A 19,488-nucleotide genomic window follows, 5' to 3' on the forward strand; every position below is an offset into this window, starting at 1 on the left:
ACTACTCCATCTGTGTCTAGCTCGGAGTGGGAGTATGTAGGTGTATATATATACTACTCCATCTATAAATATGTGCAGCTAGCTTCCATCTGTCTCGGCCGAGTGAAAAACTGAATTGCTTCACCGATGCAGCAACTGCTGAGCAGTCTGCATGCCTCCTCCTATGCCAGCAGGCGCTAGAATTTGGATTGCTAAATTCAAGCATGCAGTAGGTGAAAACTTCCCCATAGGAAAGGAAAGATGCTAAACGATCCAAGTTTCATCAACTTTCAAGTTACTAACATTAATATGGAATGGAAAGACGCTAACTGCACCAGATATATGTAGCAGGGATACCGCGCCGGGAATTACTCCATGCTTCCATCTGTGTCTAGCTCGGAGTGGGAGTATGTAGGTGATCGGAACTGAATTGCTTCATCAATGCAGCAACTATTGAGCAGTCTGCATGCCCCCCGGTCCGAGCAGCTAGCTAGTTCCACTATATAAGGAGCTGCTACAATGCATGCGCCACGGACACGGTGCACCCTGCAAAGTCTTCTCAAGTCCGTTCTCTGCTGGTGGTCAACTGGAAGGCCATATCGTGCTCTCTGCTGCTGGCGAAGCAGAACAACGACGTGTGGGAGGGGAGCAAAGAAGCCACCAAACTAGGCGACCCTGACGACGGCATCGGGATCCACACCAAGCAGCAGGCGATTGATGATGTTCTCGTCGTGCTTTGGCCATGGAAGCAGAAGTGCAGCAAGAAAGTTACGTGGCTCGTCTAGATGTTCGATAGCCACAAAATGAAATACGTGCTGTACCACTCTAACATGATGCATTCATGTTCAGATGTGATCCCACACCCTACATGTAATATGTATAGAAAATGCATGCATGTTGTGGTTCAACTTGAAATGAAATAAACGCAAATAGCGCTACATGCATGGACACTTCTTTTCGTGAAGGACTATGATGAAGCAGTCAGCAAGGGAAAAGACATGCCTCGGTTAATTAGAAAACTTGGAGTAGCACACAGCATCAATCTGAGCACAAATCTTCCCCAATTCTCCAGTTGTTGTTTCTTCTTCTTGCACTCCAAGCTTTCGATCCAGTCCGATTTAGTCTCTAAACTAGTGCCAACAATCATACCGACGGCAAGGAGACATTATACAATCAATCTGAAATAACTATAACCACCGGATACCAGAAAGAAAAGAATCATCTTCCAGCCAAAACCTTGTCGTAGAAAGAAAAATATTACCGCTTTTCAACGGAATAGTAACCACTTGTTTGAGCACGATGAAGCACTCTAGCTATCCTTCATGTGAGCATGTCGACTCCCAGAACAAACTCTTTGAACCTGGTTATGCAGCCCATTGCCCGGTTGAATTCGCTGCTCTCTAAAGCAAAGCTGAACCGGCAGTAGTCCGGTATCCCGGTCCATTTACTACTGCTTATACACAGTCCAGTGGATCTAAGAATGGCTTCCCTGATGTTGCAACCATCGAGCATGCCTTCAAAACCTTCAGTCTTGAATGATTTGCCAATGTAGGCTGTCGGTTTCGCCAGCATCGAGATACCACCATGACAGCCAGGAACATCCCAGCCACAGCTCACAAGTGTCTTTTCATTGCATAAAAAAGAAGAGCATGTCAAAAATTGCCTCACAAACTCTACAACGCGCAAATTCAAGGTCCTCACAGCCAGTTGTGCAAAAGTATGTCTAGCTAACTGCATATTACCATTTCCTCCTCGAAACAGGCTTCCGCCCCGCTTTATATATTAATAAAGCCATACGACCGAAGGTATTGAGGAAATCCTCAGAAACCGATCAAAACACAAAAAATGACAAAACTAGCCAGAACCGCTGAAAACCACCACTAAATGCCTCCACGAGTCGCCGAGAAGAAGCACATAGTACTCACACTCATCGGCGACACCCCCAAGAGGGTCACGACATGAAGCACCGCCGCCGCCGTGTCCACCGAGGTAGACTAAGGATTTCACCCTGAGTGTCGGAGGGCAAGGAGAGGACCAAAGCGACGCCCCAAGAGGAACGTAACACCCACGGGCATTACCGCCACCGGCACCAAGGCTCAAAGCTTTCGCTCAGCCCGACCCCCCTACCACGTCGTGGGAACAGGGCACAAACCCCTCCCCGTCAGGGACCCACCACAACAAACCAGGAACTCCAGATCCCACGACTAGCACTGATCACCCACCACAGCGCACCTCGCCACCCACATGGCCAAAGCGCATTGCCAACACCACTCACCATCCAAGACTGCCACCACGGAAACATGAGATCGCCACCAAAGGAGCACCTTTGTGCGGACATCACTGGCATAGAGATGGATCGCATGTCCCCGAGAGGAGAGACCTCTAGTAGCAAGGCCCAATCCCACTTGGATCTATCCCTCTGACCAACGATGCGTCCAGGAACGACACCTGCCGGCGACACCAGGCAGCACGCCTATGAACCCCCCTGCCTGTACGCTGCTGCCGAAGTCACCGGGCTACCCCCGACCGCCAGCCTGTCATGGTTCCTCTCGCGCCGCCCCTCCAGATCCGTCCGGCACTGCGTCAAGGACAATCGTGCACCAAGCCGGCGAGGAAGTGACCCGTGCCGCCCAACACTGCCGCAGCCACGATCTGGATGGGACCATCATCCCTAGCACGCCACCGCGCCGCCATCACCAGCTTGACCCGCAGAACGCCGCCGTCTGTCAAGCTCCGCCTGCCACAGCCTGCCACCGCTCGCCCAGTCCCGCGCGGGCTGGGACACAGCGGCCGCCAAGGAGTTCCTCCGCCCATAGAACTTGGGTCGCCACGAGAGAGCACCTTGCCGCCGCCGTCGACACGGGCTTCGCCCGGCGGCATCCTCCGGCAGCGACGCGAGGGGGGGAGGGGATTGGGGGAAGCACTAGGTTTAGGTCGAGTCGCCCTGGACAGGTACGACCGAGGTTTTTTTTGCCCCCATATTACAATTTCTATGGAATAGTACAGACCAAACTGATTTTTCGATGGAATGATTGCCAACATGAACTCAAGTTACTCAGATTACACTAATAAGGTTCTGCCAATCTTTCTATGTGAAACTAAGATCTGAAGGGAGTACAAATTTAAGAGGGCAGTTCAGAATGTTACAAAAGGCTAACCTTTGCCAAGTGGTTGGCACGATTTTTCAGTGTCTCCTTTTGCTCCATGATGAGATTAGAGAAGTGTTGATCCCTCTTGTTCTTAAGACCCAATAGCTTTCTGAAAGTGTACGTCAATGTGCTATGTGGCTGACTCAAGTTTGCGATATTATGTTCAACGTCGGACAGGTCATTGAAAATTAAAAACCCAAAATCAAGGCCACTCGCAGTCAGCCCAAGGGACAGCTCTCCGAGCATAAAAGCTATGAATGGGGGATCTAAGCAAACATTATGAGAAAATCTTTCCAAATTTCTCCAAGCCCAGCGGTCGGGTTGGAACTCCAGACCAGAGAAGGAGGTATCTATCACTACCCTAGCTCCATGCATAGCACAAATAGAAAGCAGATCTCTTATCTCTTTGTCACTGTATAGGAAACCAGAAGGGTTAATTGTAGGGCCAGAAATATAGACCCAGCAGGCCCAATTTTCTTCCTTAGTTAGAGCTTTGTTTAGAACCATTGGTTCAATCTTGAATCCTGAATCTGAATTTGTTGGAATGGTCGAGATGTTTGCGTTCATAAACTTTGCTGCTGAGACATAGTGCCCATTGGTGCCCAAAGGGAAAAAGAAGGTACCTTGTTCTTGCACGCAGCAAAGAACAAGCTTGTTGAAGAGTGCAACACAGGTGCTTCCATAGATAATTTCCATACTGAAGCCATCTAACCTGTCAGAATAACGGTCTCCTGGGAAACCACCATAGTAATGTTTCACGAGCTTTTTAATGCCGAAATGAACATCAGTTTCAGAATCCGTGATGTTCTGCCTAACAAAAATTTCAAAAATGGAAGTGTTCACCACAGAAGGTACTGGCAAGAAGCTGCTGTCTAGATCCATATGAATGATACTAGATTCCTTGGAGTCAGGAACGAAAAATTCAGCTTCTTTCAGGGTTGACATAGCTGAATTAGAAAATCCTATCATCTTCTGAGGTATCACTTCTGCAGGTTGTCTCTACAAAAGAGCAAGGAAACATCAAAAGCCTAACCAAAAAGTAAACATTAAGGTCAAAAGATATTCCATAGGCCCCCTTTCTTTTTAAGTGTGATATTCCATAGATACCAGGGCATATTATTATTATTACTCATAGTTAGACATCAAGGAACATAATCAGTCATCCTACTGATATATTTAGATGTTCACTCTGAGTACCCGTTATCCAACTAAATGGCTGAGTTATGTTGAGAGGCATGTCCACTATTGGCACCATTAGACAGAATAGTTTTCCATTATCATGAGGATGAGTGGAAAACTGGGGGGAGTTACGTCACGATTACCTCTCGCTGTGCATGCCGGTTGTCAATTTGGAACACCAGTAGCTCGTGAAAAAGACAGCCATAATACTGCTGGCTGATCACAGAAGTATGTCCTTCCAATAGCTCAATAGTTTGTGACAACGCCTTATAGACAGTTTCATCCTCACATATGGCAAAACCAACTTCCAGATCAGAATAAACCTGCACGATAATCCAACTTCCAGATCAGAATAAACCTGCACAATAATCCAAAATAAGGTATAGCACATGCAGATTAAAATATTTAGGAAGTTTCTAAAGCAGGTGTAAAAATGCAGAGAAGTTCAAATACAGTGTAGGATCGTCTTTAATGTATAAGACCAACCATCAATCACATATACACATCCCCCCAGTGGGGTCAGGGCGTCAGGATGAGACACATAAGGTATTTAACTCATCATAATAAATCTTAGTTAAAAGGAGACATGAGAGGTCGATCCACCATGGAACAAAATTGATGTGGTAAAGTTATAGGCACCTGATCCTTTACTAGACCACAGGGTATAACTGCATGCGAAGGTAGGGTGTTCTCAGCAAGATACTTCAACACACCATTAGAGTTTGGCGGGCTAGACAACTCCAGATGCTTTGAAATATCTACGAAGAGACGGGAACCAACATCTCTTGTTGCACTTAGTATATTCACTAGAGCAGCACTGGTGATAGCCTCAAACTTAGCCATGCCAGTAACAACCACCTGAGGCTTCAGTTTCCTGATCAACTCAATCAGCAAATCTGATTGGCGTGGTGCTGCAATTACAATGACTGTGTCTTTACCATGGTTACAATCTTCTCTTCCCTGAAATTTAAAAAAGAAGCATTAACATCAACATTCTTGAATCATCATATTTTCTTCACCTAACAGGCATGCCTTTTCCATTATTCCTGTCGAACAATTTTTTTTAAAAAAGCAGAAGAACATTGCACCATTAAGTAGTACAGACTGGGTGTTGCTTGAAGAAGTGTTGCACTACATTCACAAGCTGCATATGCATGCATGGGCAACACATAGGGAGTACCTCAATTGCTGAGGATGTGAACCATTGCTCCGGCAAGTGTCTGGTCAGATGTTCATCCACAATTGCAAGCGCCGGTGAGAACAGTCGAAGAGAAATTTCTATGGCAACAGCATGAGAAGGGAATACAGCAACATTCTGGTGCACCAGAAAAAAAAGGAGGATCATATGAAGCACATGATAGAAGCGACAAATAAGTTGATCCTATGAATTTCTGGTATAAGCGAACACAACTAAGAAGCCTTACATCAGAAGTTAATGGGATGTTGTAGTAGCTCTTCATAAATTCAGCAACAAGATTCCGGAAGTTTAAACATCCAAATGGAGGCTCACAAGGATTGGACTTATTCTCTTTCAAAAAACTAGCAAGGTATACTAGGAAGGCCATTTTTTCAGAAGCAACCGAATCATTATCAAAGGACAAATCAAGGGAGCTGCTGATTTCATTGAACCCATCTTTAAGAATCTCAAACAATTTCTTCACCTGAAAATCGTCTGAATTAGTACTACTTCCATCACTGTATTGTTTACTTTACAAATCTAAAGAGAGTGTGAAGGAACCTGAATGGGTTTGTGAAGTTGACAGCTATACACAGACAAAGCATGTGAAACACGGCCACCAGATTTCATGTATGCCTGGGCTGTGCGTGCAGAGACAGACTGATCCCCGGCAAGGTCCATAAAAAATTCAAATTGATGTGGGCTGTTTTGTTCAATTTCAACTAAAGCTGAAATATCAGTGTCGGCAGCCTGGAAAATTATCAACTAGTTGGTGATGATCCCAAACAAGAATATCAAATTGTAATATGAAACTATGAGGCGAGAAATGGAAAATATATGCCCTACTAAAACCAGAACATAATGCTGGCATGGAAAGATTTCCTGGTTTCACAAAATTGATACCTGCATAATTTTTGTTTGCCAGAGCTTACTGATATGGAATCCACGGCGTAGAAATAGGCGTTCACAAACACCTTGACCTGGTCGGCCTCCTATGTTGAATATCATGATACCCATAGGCTTTATGATAGCTATCCCTTCTTCAACTGCCCGAGCAATCAACCCGAGGCCAAACTGGTCCTCAAAAAAAACCTGGAGGTAAGAGATGCAACAAGTTTAGAAACATAACAAATAAGCACAAGGGAAATGGAATAGAACATTCAGCCATCATATGAAACATTGTCTTGATTAATACCATGTGTGCATCATGTCAAATGATGATGAAATGCTTAGCAACTGACAAAAACTTCTATTTATAGGGATCAAAAGAGATATGTTGCAAAAAAATGAAGTTGTGCAAAAGGTGGAAGTCGAGGTGAGGAATTTCAAACATGGAATACTGCCAAAAGAGTTATTCTAGTATCCAGCATTTAGCCTAGTTGCCCTTTTAATGTAGACTGCCAGTCCTGTCCTTCCTAACCATCCAGTTAAAGTGTTAAGCTGATTATGATACTTGTGGGACCAAGTTTTCAGTACAGATCCTATATTATTTATAAAAATTATTTAATTATATCAGAGCTAGCAACACATGCCTACAAGGAAATAGCATACACTCCTAAGGCATTTTTTTCTTATATCTGGTTATATACAAAATGTAGTTACTTCAAAGAGCAATCAAGAAATAAGTTCACTCCAGCTAGAGAAGCGACATGAAGACAAATCGCCATTGGTATTAGGTAAACTGAATGGAATAAGTTCAACACATTACACATGTCAATACATTTTCCCTAAGTGGTAATCATGAAGAAGGTATATCTCTACTTACCTGAAGAGCACAGTAGTTGCTCAAGGAGTACAAGAACTTCTCACTTGAATTTTCAGTCATAATCTTTGACATTGCCTCTGGATTGGGGTTAAGAATCTGAAAAGCAGATTTCGAGAGTAAGCAATTTCCTTCGGTTCTGGTCTACTATAATTTCCTTTCATGATACAGTAATAATTAACCATACCTGTGGTATGCAGCCAACAATGCAATCAAGTTCTATCTTGTTATCTATACAGTATGAAAGAAGATCAGATTCATGGAATTCAACTCTATCCAGCAATGTTTTTCCCTCCCTATCATAGACCGGGAGACCATTGTCGTCTAGGGCATTCAAGTATAGATTTATCCATGCAATCTTGATGGCCCTTGGGTTAATATCCAGACCATAGACCTACAAAGAAATAAACAATGCTCAGCTTGGGTTCTGACAGAAACAACGGTTGGACTATGAAGGTAATAATTAGCTGCTTGCAAATTAATTTGTTTGACTGACATGTGCGGATCAAAATCTAATTGGATGCCATTTCCCTCTTTCCTGCTTTAAAGGACACACTGCTCAGTTCAAGAAAAAAGGACACAATGCTCAGCGTGGTTTGAACAATGTGTGGTATTAGACTAGATCCTTGCTCAAAATTGAATAATAAATGCTCGGTAGATATTATTTCCTCGGAGGTACCAAAAGTGGTATATCATTATAGCAAAGTAAATGTATAACTGATGTGGCTCCCACTTCTGTAGCAACGACGATAAGATAAATTATTGACAGAACTAGAGAAAACCACCTTCAAAGGGGACAACTTCTCTGCAAGCGCAATAGATATCCAACCATTGCCACACCCCAGCTCTCCATACGTCTTATCCCTGGAAGTGGAATCTTGATGCTGATTAAGGCCCTCATAAAAAGCGAAGGACCAATCTTCAGGAGTGAAAATGCTAGGTATCTCCATCATTGTTAGCTTCGTGCTTTGCTGGAACCCTAGAAGCAGCTGCTAAATTAGAAGAGAAAAATTGATAGTAACACTCTCCAAAGTATGTAGGCTATGCCCTATTTTTTTCTTACTGCAATAAGTTTGATTGCTGCAGTTAGGATTGTTCTGCCAAAGATGAATTGTAAGAAGAAAAATGGATAGCATCAACCTCCAAACTCTGCAGCTTACACAAAAGAATGAAAAAAAATGATGCTTAGAGGCCATGAAAACATTTCTCTGAGTACCATTTGACCAATGCCTTGATGTGTGCTAATCTCATGTGAACTTCCGTTGATCCTCTATGACTATCAAACTTCCACAAGAAAAGAAGGTGGTCACATTGAAGCCATATCTTTGAATGCAACTAGCTCCCACAAAAACAAAAAACAAGTGTCTGTTTTTGGTTCACTTTCTCACACACATAAATCTGGCTCCAACTAGTCACCAAAAAAAATCTTGTTCCCACAAAAATAAATAGTATATCCATATATTTCTAAACAACGTATAGGGAATCTCAGTAAAAAAAGTGCTAGGGACCAGATACACTAACAGAGTAAGCCTCACACAAGGAGGCACATCACATTATGTGCAGTATCGGATTCTGAAGCAAACGCTAAAAGTTAAATAAATCTCATCAAGTAAACTATGTCAGATAGATCCGGAGTGCCATCGTTTCCATTTTATATGAGCACCAAAAGTCCAAAACAGAGAGTGTGAATTATTCAACAAGCGAGACTGAAGTGTTCCCTGCATAAGGAGCAGGGGGATCAAGTCTCTGCGCAATTACACACTCACAATCTCACACACAGTTGCAGTCGAGGGACACCTAGCGCTTACATTAGTCAGCAGCATTATATTTATAGGCCGCCACATGCCCACATGGTTGACACTCCAGTGGAATCGCCCACGCGCTTTACCTAAACACTACAATAACCCATAGACGTGGCCATTATAATTTTGACGGCCAGATGGCCGATTTCCGCGAAAGGTGATACGTTTGCGGAGAGGACTGGGGGGGGGAGCTCGGATGTGGGGGTCGACGACGATGTCGCGGAAGTGGAAGGTGAGGAAGCGGTGCTCCTGCCCGGCGTCGAAGCGGCGGTGGACGGCGTCGAGGAGGCGTCAGGCCGCGGCGCGGGAGGCGCGGGCCTGGAGGCGCTCGAGCACGGCCTCAGCGGCGGCATAAGCGACCTCGCCCGACGCCGCGCATGACGACAGGAAGGTGTCCACGTCCTTGCTTTCGTCGTCGCTCGCCGGCGCAGCCATTCGCCCTGGTTGGCCTCCGTCCGAGAGGAGGGGGAGGCGGGCGGCAGCGCCAATCGTGGTGGCGGACGAGTGAGGTGAGGGGCAGAATCGTAAAATGGCTGCTTGGGGAGGTGGAACCCCCGTGAAATAGTGCAGACACGACTGGACTGTCGTCGAGCCGTGGTCAAGGTCAACTGCAGAAAAATGCGTACCCGGTTTGGTCGCTCGAGTCAACCAGTGGTTTGACATCCGCATGCTACTGGATTATAACATGTTTTTAGATACTTAGATAGACTAGTATAATGTATGTGCAATGCACGTTCATATTAGGTAGGATATTAGTTGCATGTCATATTAGGTAAGATATATCTCTTGCACGTAGGTGTTTGATAAGATATCAATTACTTTTTCGAGATAATGGTAGGATATTAATTACATGGCAGATTTCATGGGATAACGTCAAAATCGTGTTTATAACCAATGGCAGTGGTGGGTAATTAGAGTGTTAAACGTGTTTGGTGCTCAACATTGAACCGATTTGAACCGCTAGATAACATGATTTGACGGTCGAGATGGTTTGAATCTACCCCTTTGGGTCTTTTTATATTGGTATAAATATAGATATAGATATAGATTATATTGGTATAGATATAGATATATTAATTTGGACTACATACAAAATGAAATGAGTTAGCATAAACATTAAAACACGTCTAAATACAAGCGGATAGTAAAAAAGCTAAAACATCTTAAAGTCTACCTCGGATATTGTGACTGCTTTACTCCTCGAATATTGTCTGCGGCCTTCTCTAAAAACTCCCAGGATAAAGGAATGCTAGCTATATTTAGACCGTGTTGCTTATCGATGGAGTAACTTCTGTTGGAAGACCACTACGTCACGCTCCTCGCCTGGCTAAGAGCATCTCCAGCCGTTGGTCCCCAGGAGGCGCTAAAAATCACCCCTGAAGGCGCACCGACGAAAACCGCGTGCTGGGGGCGTGATGCCCCTAGTCGCGGCGCGCACGCATTTTTTTGAAACCCACAAACTAGGCGCAAATTCAAACCCACAAAATATTTTACAAAAAAAGAAAAAAAACGCTATTAGGCCCGCCGTCGCCCTCGCTGCTCCTCGCCGCCCGCCGCCCTTGAAGCTCTACATGTCGAGGAGCCTGTAGAACTGCATGTAGTCGGCGCCGCCGCTGCCGTCGTCGTCACCTTCTCTGCGGCCGCCGTCCCTGCTGCACCCTCCCCAGGTTGGCGCGGCAGGTTGGACGGTCTGGGGGCATCCTCGTCCTCATCGCTGTCGAGGATCACCATGTCGTGCTCGTCCTCGCGCCCACGCTTGTGGGCGGCTATCTCCTCCAGGGCTCGGCGCTACTGGACCATCTCGTCGCGGAGGTAGTCGTCCCGCGCCCACTTTAGGGCCTCCTCGTCGGAGAAGCCGTGCTGGGCTATGGCCTCGTAGTCCGCGGGGAGGCCGGGCTCCTCCTTCGGCCTGACGAGGATGAGACGGCCAGAGGTGGGGGAGGAGTCGGCGATGCGGATGCCGGAGCTGCGCGTGCGGTGGCTGACCGGCGTGTCCTGGGGCTCCGGCTTAACGGGGCGGAGGCAGGGAGAGCCGGTCGAGCAGCCGGACGAGGAGGAGGATGCCCCCGGGTCCATGCGCCTCGGCGTTCATGAGCTCCCACACCGGCGGGAGAAGGACGGGGGAGCGGGGTACTCCAGCCTGGGCGTGTTGCCGCCCTTGATGTACTCGAGGACGGCCTCCAGCATGCGCCCGGGCATGCCCCACCGTCAGCGGCGGCCTTCGGAGTTGAGCCTCCCGGAGGGCACGACGCCATTGGTGGCCTCGAGCTGCTCGGCGTGGCGGCGGCGGAAGTAGGGCTCCCACAGCGGGCTGTCGGGGACGTACCGAGGGCCTTCCCTCGCCGCCTGCGGTAGAGAGGCGCGGATACGCGCGATCTCCACACGTTGCGCCGCTCCGGTGGGCGATGGTGGCACCGGGACCCCGCCGGCGCTGATCCTCCACGCCCTGGGCACCAGCATGTCCGGCGGGACCGGGAAATTGGCCTCGTAGAGGAGCCGAGCTTTGTCCTCGTGGAGGTGGCGGCGGCGGAAGCCGTTCACCGCCACGTCATCGCTTGGGAAGCGCTCGACCATGGGTGAGCTGGAACGACGAGAGGAGAGGGGGGACGGGGGAGGAACGGGGCATCGCCGGTGGAGAGTCTGTGCGTCACCGGTGCACTGGGGGCGGCTTATATAGGCAGAGGCGCCGCGCGTACGCGTGGCCACCGTGTTACGCGTGGTGGGCGAGGGGTGCCCGTCGTCCGGTCTTCACTGCGCCGCCCATGAGGCATCAATGGAGGAGGCTGACCGACGCGGCGGCGCGCGGAAGCGTTGGCATTGATTCGCCACGGGAACCGAGGCGATGAGGACGACGACGCGGCGAGAAGAACCGAGTCGCTGCCAAGGAGGGCCCGCCGACTTTCGTGCCAAAAAATGATTCGGCCGGCGCTTCCGAGCGCCCCCCAAGCGTGCCCGGTTCGGCCTAGGTCCGCCTGCGCCAATTTCAGCCCGAGCCGGCGAAAATTGGGCCTTTGGAGGCGCGACTGGGCCAATTTTTCGACGCCGGCGGCCGAAAAATCGCCTGAGGGGTCTTGTTGGGGGCGCGGCTGGAGATGCTCTAACTACACAACCGCGTCACCAGGAGCCCCAACGGCCGTGCAGTACGTGCGTGCTTATCACTGCATGCCAGGAGGATTATCAGCCCATGCAGTTGTACTCTCACACGATCTCCCTGCTCTCTCCTCGCTGTATCAGTATATATATATATATATATATGTACACTTGAGTCATGAATACAGCATGGTGTGAGTTTGCATAACTTAGCTTGGTATCAGACGCCGAGTACCTCCGGTCCTCTTCCTGTTCGGCGGACTTCGATGCATCGGCGCCCGCTCCCTTCGCCGCAGTGCCCCTCGCCACCGCCGCGCCCGCCGCACCAACCGCGCCTCCCGCGGCCACCACTACTCCGGCCGCCACGGTCCCCGCCCCTCGCCGCGCACCTCTCGCATCCGACCGGGGCAAGATGCCCGTTCCCGAGGGCACCGCGGGCTCTTCCTCGTCTGCGCCCCGCTTGGCTCCCACGCCCACCGCGGGCGTCCTTCGAACCGCCGGCAACACTCCGGCTCCCCGTCTCGCGCTCAATGGCACCGGCGGCGCGCTCGTCCCTCACCGCAGGAGGGCCGGCTCCGACGCGGGTCCTTCTTCCATCGCCGATCTCCCGTCCTCCGTCGCGCACTACTTCACCTCCAAGCTCCAGCTTGAGTCGGGGAACTACTCATGTTGGGGCCAGCTTTTCTACGTCATCGCCTGCAAGTACGAGGTTCAACATCACCTCCACTTCGCCACCGAGCCACTCAGCCATAGCACCGTGTGGAGGAACGACGACCTCACCCTCGTGCTGTGGATGCATGGGATGGTCGGCGAGGACCTCCTCGACGCCGTCGCCACCCCGGCCAGCTTCGCCTACAAAATCTGGTCGCAGCTCGACCTCCTCTTCATGGACAACCAGCCCGGGCACGCTGTCATCCTCGCGCGTGGAAATCCGCAACCTCGTCCAAGGCGACTATATCTGTCCATGGGCCCGGCCGGGCCGGGCTTGGGCCGGGCCTAAAAAAGCCCATGGCAGAAAATTAAGGCCCAGGCCCTCCCAGGCCCTACCAACGGGCCTACTTTTCAAGCCCAAGCCCGGCCCATCTGGTAAAAAGCCCTGAAAAGCCCTTAGGGCTTAGGGCCATGGGCTGGGCCTCTTCCTTAAAATGTCAATATGCTAATCCCAAGCCCACCCAAGCCCTGCTAGTGGGCTCAAAACTCAGGCCCAAGCCCGGCCCACGGTCAAGCCCATCGGGCCTAGGCCCTGGATTTTAGGGCCGGGCCTGAGATGGCCATGACTAAAGGCGACCTCTCCGTTGCTAAATACAACAGGCGTCTCAAGCCCCTCGCAGATGCTCTCGAGGACGCCGGCAAGCGCGTCATCGACCAGTCCCTCACGCTCCAGCTCATCCGCGGGCTCAATCATAAGTTTCACGTCATGGCTACCCTATTGTCAATGCAATCACTGTTCCAAACCTTCATGCAGGCGCGCTCGAGGCTGCTCATGGAGGAGATCTCGGCTAATGAGCGGGTGCGCCTGGACAGTCGACCTGAAGCCACGGCCACCACACTCTCCATCGGCCACAGCCCGGGCGGCCCTTCCGCCGACCGCCCTCCTGACCACGCCTCCAACGATCGGGGCAAGGGGCCAGCCGCTCCCTCGGCTGGCGATCACGACAGATGAGGGCGCGGGCATGGCGCGGGCGCGGCCGTGGCTGTGGCGCCCCGTCTCCTGGCGCCGCCTCGTCCGGGCGCGGGGCTGCTTCTCCTAGCGTTCCCTCGCTCGCATCGCTCCCCACCAGCTACTTCGCTTCGTACGGGGCGCTTCTTCCGAGCCTTCCCCAACCTCGTGCCCCGTGGGCTGCGCCAAATGCCGCGGGCGTTCTAGGCCCGCGCCCGCCACCACCTCACCAGGCCTACCCGGTGGCCGCCGAGGCCTCCTCCAGCGAGTCATCTTGGGAGCAATACAACCAGCTTTACGCGGCACTTCAGAACCTCTCCATTCAGCAGCAGCAGGCCGGCGACGCGCCGGACTGGTTCCTCGACACGGGCGCTACGTCGCACATCCCTGGTAAGACGAGCTCTCTCACCTCGTATGGTTCCCCCTCTGTGCGTCATTCCTCAGGCATCCTTGTCGGGGACGGCTCGCGTATTCCCATTACTGCCGTAGGATCTACATCCCTCTCCAATTTTTCTCTCAACCACGTGCTAGTTTCCCCCACAATCATCAAGAATTTAATCTTCGTACGCCGTTTTACTCAAGATAACTTTGTTTCTATAGAATTTGATCCGTTCGGTTTTTCCGTCAAGGACCTAGCAACGGGGAAAATAATTCTGAGATCCAATAGCCACGGGGAGCTCTACCCGTTCTTCACCAACTCTGGCGTCCAAGAAGCACTATCCGTCGTCACCGGTGACCTCTGGCATCAACGTTTGGGGCATGCTAGCAATAAATCTGTTTCCACTTTAGCTCGTGATTTACTTCCCTCATGTAAGACTTGCCAAGAACTACTGTTTGCCCCTCATGTAAATTAGGCAAGCAGCCCCGGCTGCCTTTTTCCCTTTGTATAAAGACTAGTGCACCCTTTCAATTGGTTCGATGTGATTTTGTGGACCTCCCTTGTTCATAGCTTCTCCGGATTTTAGTACTACCTCGTTATTCTAGACGATTATACGCACTACTCGTGGACATTTCCATTATGCAACAAATCTGACACCGCCAACACTATTTCTCTCTTCTTCTCTTACGTCCTTACACAATTTCATGTTCCCATTCAATGCATGCAATGCGACAATGGCGGTGAATTTCTAACGTCCTCGTTGCGTGACCTATTCTGTCGCTACAGGGCTTCCTTCCGCCTCTCCTACCCCCACACATCACCACAAAACGAGAAGGCCGAGCGCCTCATCCGGACTACTAACAACATTCTGTGTGTCCTCCTCATCCATGCCAAACTCCCACCCCCGTTCTGGGTCAAAGCGCTTCACACGGCCACATACATCCTCAACAGGCGACCTTGCTCTGCCATCAACTTCGTCACCCCCTAATTCCTCCTCCTAGGGCATCATCCCACCTACGACCACATGCGTGTATTCGACTGCCTCTGTTTTCCAAACATTATTGCAACCGCACCACACAAGCTCGCGCCACGCTCCTCTCGCTGCGTTTTCCTTGGGTACCCCCTGGAGCACAAGGGCTATCGATGCCTTGATCTATCCTCATGCAATGTTATAATCTCTAGACACGTTATGTTCGATGAAAATATTTTCCCATATCTTCCCATCAAGCCTCCACGTAACACCCCACCTTCAGCTGCCACAGAAAATCCCGGGAGCCAATCCTTCCCAGAACCCCGCCTGCCACCTACCTCATACCTGTCGGCTCACCGATCCTCTCCGGGATCCCCACTCCCACCTGCGCTCGCTTCCCCTATCCCACCCGCGTGCCTCGGGTCGGCCGCTGGCCCCGTCTCGCCAGTCGCACCATCCACTCCTCCCATGCCCCGTCTCGCCAGTCGCATGGACCCGCCAACCCGTCCCCACCCAGCCGATCGCTTCGCCTGGGCCAAGCGCGTCCCGGCGCACCTCTCCTGGTCCACTTATGGTTTGCCCCCGAGCAGTTCTCATACAAATTCAACATATTTTGCAAATGAAGTGCACCCTCTTCCGAGGCTTTCAGAGGAATCAACGAGTCATCTGCAAACGGTAGGTGATTAAAACTCGGTGCGTTCCTGCATACTTTCACTCCTTCCAGCACACCATCTTGTTCTGCACTACTAAGCAGACTAGAGAAGGCTTCCGCACAAAACAAAAATAATTAAGGAGAGATGGGATCTCCTTGCCTCGGTCCTCTACGTGCGGTTATCTCGTTCCATAGCAAATCATCCGTAAGTAGAGCATTATTGGGGTTGCGGCCTACCATTTTTTCCCATGCCGGTGGCCATGTTGGATGATCGGCTCTGATGGCTGAGCAGTTAATTTGGCTCAGGCCATCTGACGTGGTGGGTGTCTAGTGAGATTAAATAAAGGATTGTTGTTGCCAAATGAGCATAGTGAAGAGCATCACGTTGGATGCGCCGGGTCCAACGTTGGAGTCTCACGACGGTCAGACGCATCATCGCTCGGGTTCCCACCTGATATGTGCTTACCGGTCGTTGATAGATCAGGATGAAGCGGAGTATGGGAGCATTTGGGAAAGGCCGGGCAAAAACAAGTTCGTACCTGGACGCATGACATGATCGTCTCACGCCAACATGAAAAAGGTCTCATGGTAAATGAATGGTCATGCTCAGTGCCATGACAGGAGTGCTAGCCCCAGCATGTATTGCCCATATCCTTCTTTGGCCGGCCAGGGCTACCCAACATCTAGGGCGATAGAGGCTGACCACACCCCCATGGCCCATGGTTCACATTAAATTTCACATAATATTTTACCGAGGAAACATACACCATGATATGAGAAATCTACGTCTCAAAGAAAGCCACATTTGAGCAAGTCCTTATCTAGAAACTCCCAATCAACCAATCATATGCTTTTGAGATATCCTATTTGTACGCACAGAGTGTCGGGGGTCATCTCTCAAGGAACAGATATAATGAAGGCACTCAGAATTTGTGAAAGTCTATGTCCTTACGATGCGCCTTCAAGAGCTCCAGGTCCGACATGCACACGTCTGTCAAATAAAACAACACAGGCAATATCCCATGAACAAATTCCCCATCAACGCACACCTTGGAACAAAATAGAGATATAAGAGTATGTAATAAATTCGAGCCGTTGATTCATTACACAGTGGTCTAATTGATCCTTAACTTCGTACCATATTGGAGGTAAGAGGGCCATGTTAAAATTATAGCCATATATATATATAGCGTGCGAGAGCCGGAGGGAGGGACCTCTTCCTAAGCTATAGCGTGCGAGAGCTGGAGGCAGGGATCTCTTCCTAAGCTCGATCCCTGTTCTGATCACGGGATCAGAATAATATTCTGATCACAACCTGAACTGCCTGAGTAAGGCGCGTGAACTTCCCTCTGTACAAACCCGACCTTCGGGCTATCTTCGCAATCGTGGCTTCCCCTGCGAATTATTCTGGTTAGTCGTGTTCTATATGATGTTAGTGTAATCTAGAAACAATTTTTAGCAACTAAAAACCGGTTTTAAATAGGAATCTCGCTCGTTGGTGGATTTTGCACTCGGGTCATGATGAAATTGCGTTTTTTGCAATTTTACTGCCTGAGTTGTACGACCTGAACTTCCCCCTGTGTTAGGTTGAACTTCCGCCAACATTGCCCAAATGGGGCTTGCTATATACCGTTGGAAAGCTATGGACACCAGTATCATGACCCAAGTTAATTTTTTGGCAAAATGTAAGCAGTTTAAGAACAGGTTTGAAACCGTTTTTTCTTCAGACAAAAAACATGAATCGTATTTTTGATCGCATTTCTAAACTGTTTATCAGAATGAGGCAAATAATACGGAGTTGGAAAGCTAGTGCAAAAACGCTCCTTCCACATATAGAAAGTTTTCTCTAATTCCCTATGGTTAAAGCATAATTTGGAAAATCGTAAAATTTTGCAAACCGAACAATAGAGTTGGTAGTTTCGATGCCATTTCTAAATGGCTAGCCCAGTTGAGGCAAATGATATGGCGTTGGAAAGCTTACGAAAATGCGCTACTTTTTCATGTTTAAAGTTTTTTTTAATTTTGAACGGTTTAAAAGTAATTTAGAAAATGGGCCAAGTTACACAAAGTTCGTATTTTCAATCTAATTTTTTTAACCGTAAGTCCGAATGCAGCAAATGATACAGCGCTGGAAAGCTTGAGGAAATACGAAACTTTTTGATATGTATTGTTTCTCCTAATTCCTGACGGTTTTAAGTCAATTTCAAAAATGGTCGAGGTTAATTGATGATTGTGATTGGTTTGAGTTGCATGTTTTATTATTGGTGCTGTCCTATGGTGCTCTCCGTGTCGCGCAAGTGTGAGGGATCCCCGCTGTAGGGTCTACAATATGTTCATGATTTGCTTATGGTGGGTGGCGTGAGTGACAGAAGCACATACCCGAGTAAGTAGGTTGTTTGTGTAAGGTAGTTGTTGGGGATATTACTACTGGATGTAAACCGGCCTTGTGTAGCCGGGTTAACTCCTTGAAGCTTAGAAGCCCATGAAGATGCAAAGATGATGGCGCTTCACGAAGGCCCAAGGCCCAAAGGCGGGTTAAAGCCTGTAAATGTAAATCGACCTAGTCATGTAACTTGTATTATAAGATAGGAAGGATAGAGAACGAACCGGATACATTTATGATCCGGCTTCGGGACTCTGTAGCCCAGCGGGCGTCAGCCTATGTATATAAAGTGACGACCCAGCTACGGTTTAGGGACAGACAACAACTCGAGAGCCAGACAAAGCGGATTCGCTCCCTGGTCTTTGAAACCCTAGCAATACCAATCACAACTAGACGTAGGCTTTACCTTCCTTGAAGGGGCCAAACTAGTATAAAATCCCCGTGTCCCCTTGTCCGATTTAACCCCTTTGAGCTAACCCATAGTGATGGCTCCAGGACTAAGTCCTTTCACAAGGACATCTGCCGTGACAAACCCACGATAGTAGTAAACAGGAATTCATGCTTTAATGCTATGGTTGGGTTTTACCTTAATTATCTTTAGTAGTTGCGGATGCTTGCTAGAGTTTCAATCATAAGTGCATATGATCCAAGAAGACAATGTATGTTAGCTTATGACTCTCCCTCAAATAAAATTGTAATAATGATTACCGGTCTAGTTATCGATTGCTTAGGGACAAATAACTTTCTCGTGACAAAAAGCTCTCTACTAAAACTCACTTAGTTGTGTCTTCATCTAAACAGCCCCTAATTTTTATTTATGTGCTCTTTATTATCTTGCAAACCTATCTGAAAACACCTACAAAGTACTTCTAGTTTCATACTTGTTCTAGGTAAAGTGAACGTTAAGCATGCGTAGAGTTGTATCGGTGGTCGATAGAACTTGAGGGAATATTTGTTCCACCTTTAGCTCCTCGTTGGGTTCGACACTCTTACTTATCGAAAGAGGCTACAATTGATCCCATATACTTGTGGGTTCTCAAGACCTTTTCTGGCGCCATTGCCGGGGAGTTATAGCGTGGGGTGAATATTCTCGTGTGTGCTTGTTTGCTTTATCACTAAGTAGTTTTTATTTTGTGTTCTTGTTTTCTATCTTTAGTTATGGGTAGTGTTGGGGATATTACTACTGGACGTAAACCGGCCAGGAGTAGCCGGGTTAACTTTATGAAGATTAGAAGCCCATGAAGACATAAGAATGATGGCGCTTTGTGAAGACCCAAGGCCCAAAGGCGAGTTAACACCTGTAGAT

General features: G+C 48.8%; 1 protein-coding gene and 1 pseudogene across 1 annotated transcript; one reads left to right on the forward strand and one right to left on the reverse strand.

Moving 5' to 3' along the window:
• Positions 1-1,299: 1,299 nt before the first annotated feature.
• LOC119289097 lies at positions 1,300-9,483 on the reverse strand (annotated as a pseudogene).
• A 4,314-nt stretch (positions 9,484-13,797) lies between these two features.
• LOC119283628 lies at positions 13,798-14,465 on the forward strand. Its single transcript, XM_037563095.1, has 2 exons — positions 13,798-14,188; positions 14,428-14,465. The coding sequence occupies exons 1-2, from the start codon at positions 13,798-13,800 to the stop codon at positions 14,463-14,465; spliced, it is 429 nt and encodes a 142-aa protein (XP_037418992.1).
• Positions 14,466-19,488: the final 5,023 nt, after the last annotated feature.

Source organism: Triticum dicoccoides, chromosome 4A (assembly GCF_002162155.2).
Source record: "Triticum dicoccoides isolate Atlit2015 ecotype Zavitan chromosome 4A, WEW_v2.0, whole genome shotgun sequence".
Classification (NCBI taxonomy): Eukaryota; Viridiplantae; Streptophyta; class Magnoliopsida; order Poales; family Poaceae; genus Triticum; species Triticum dicoccoides.

What these genes read in the sequence shown, in the direction of transcription:
- LOC119283628 (XM_037563095.1), top strand. Translation starts at nt 13,798, where the DNA reads ATGAGGGCGCGGGCATGGCGCGGGCGCGGCCGTGGCTGTGGCGCCCCG. An exon ending in CGCTACGTCGCACATCCCTG is followed by an intron (nt 14,189 to 14,427) that starts GTAAGACGAGCT and finishes TTTTCCGTCAAG; the next exon opens with GACCTAGCAACGGGGAAAAT.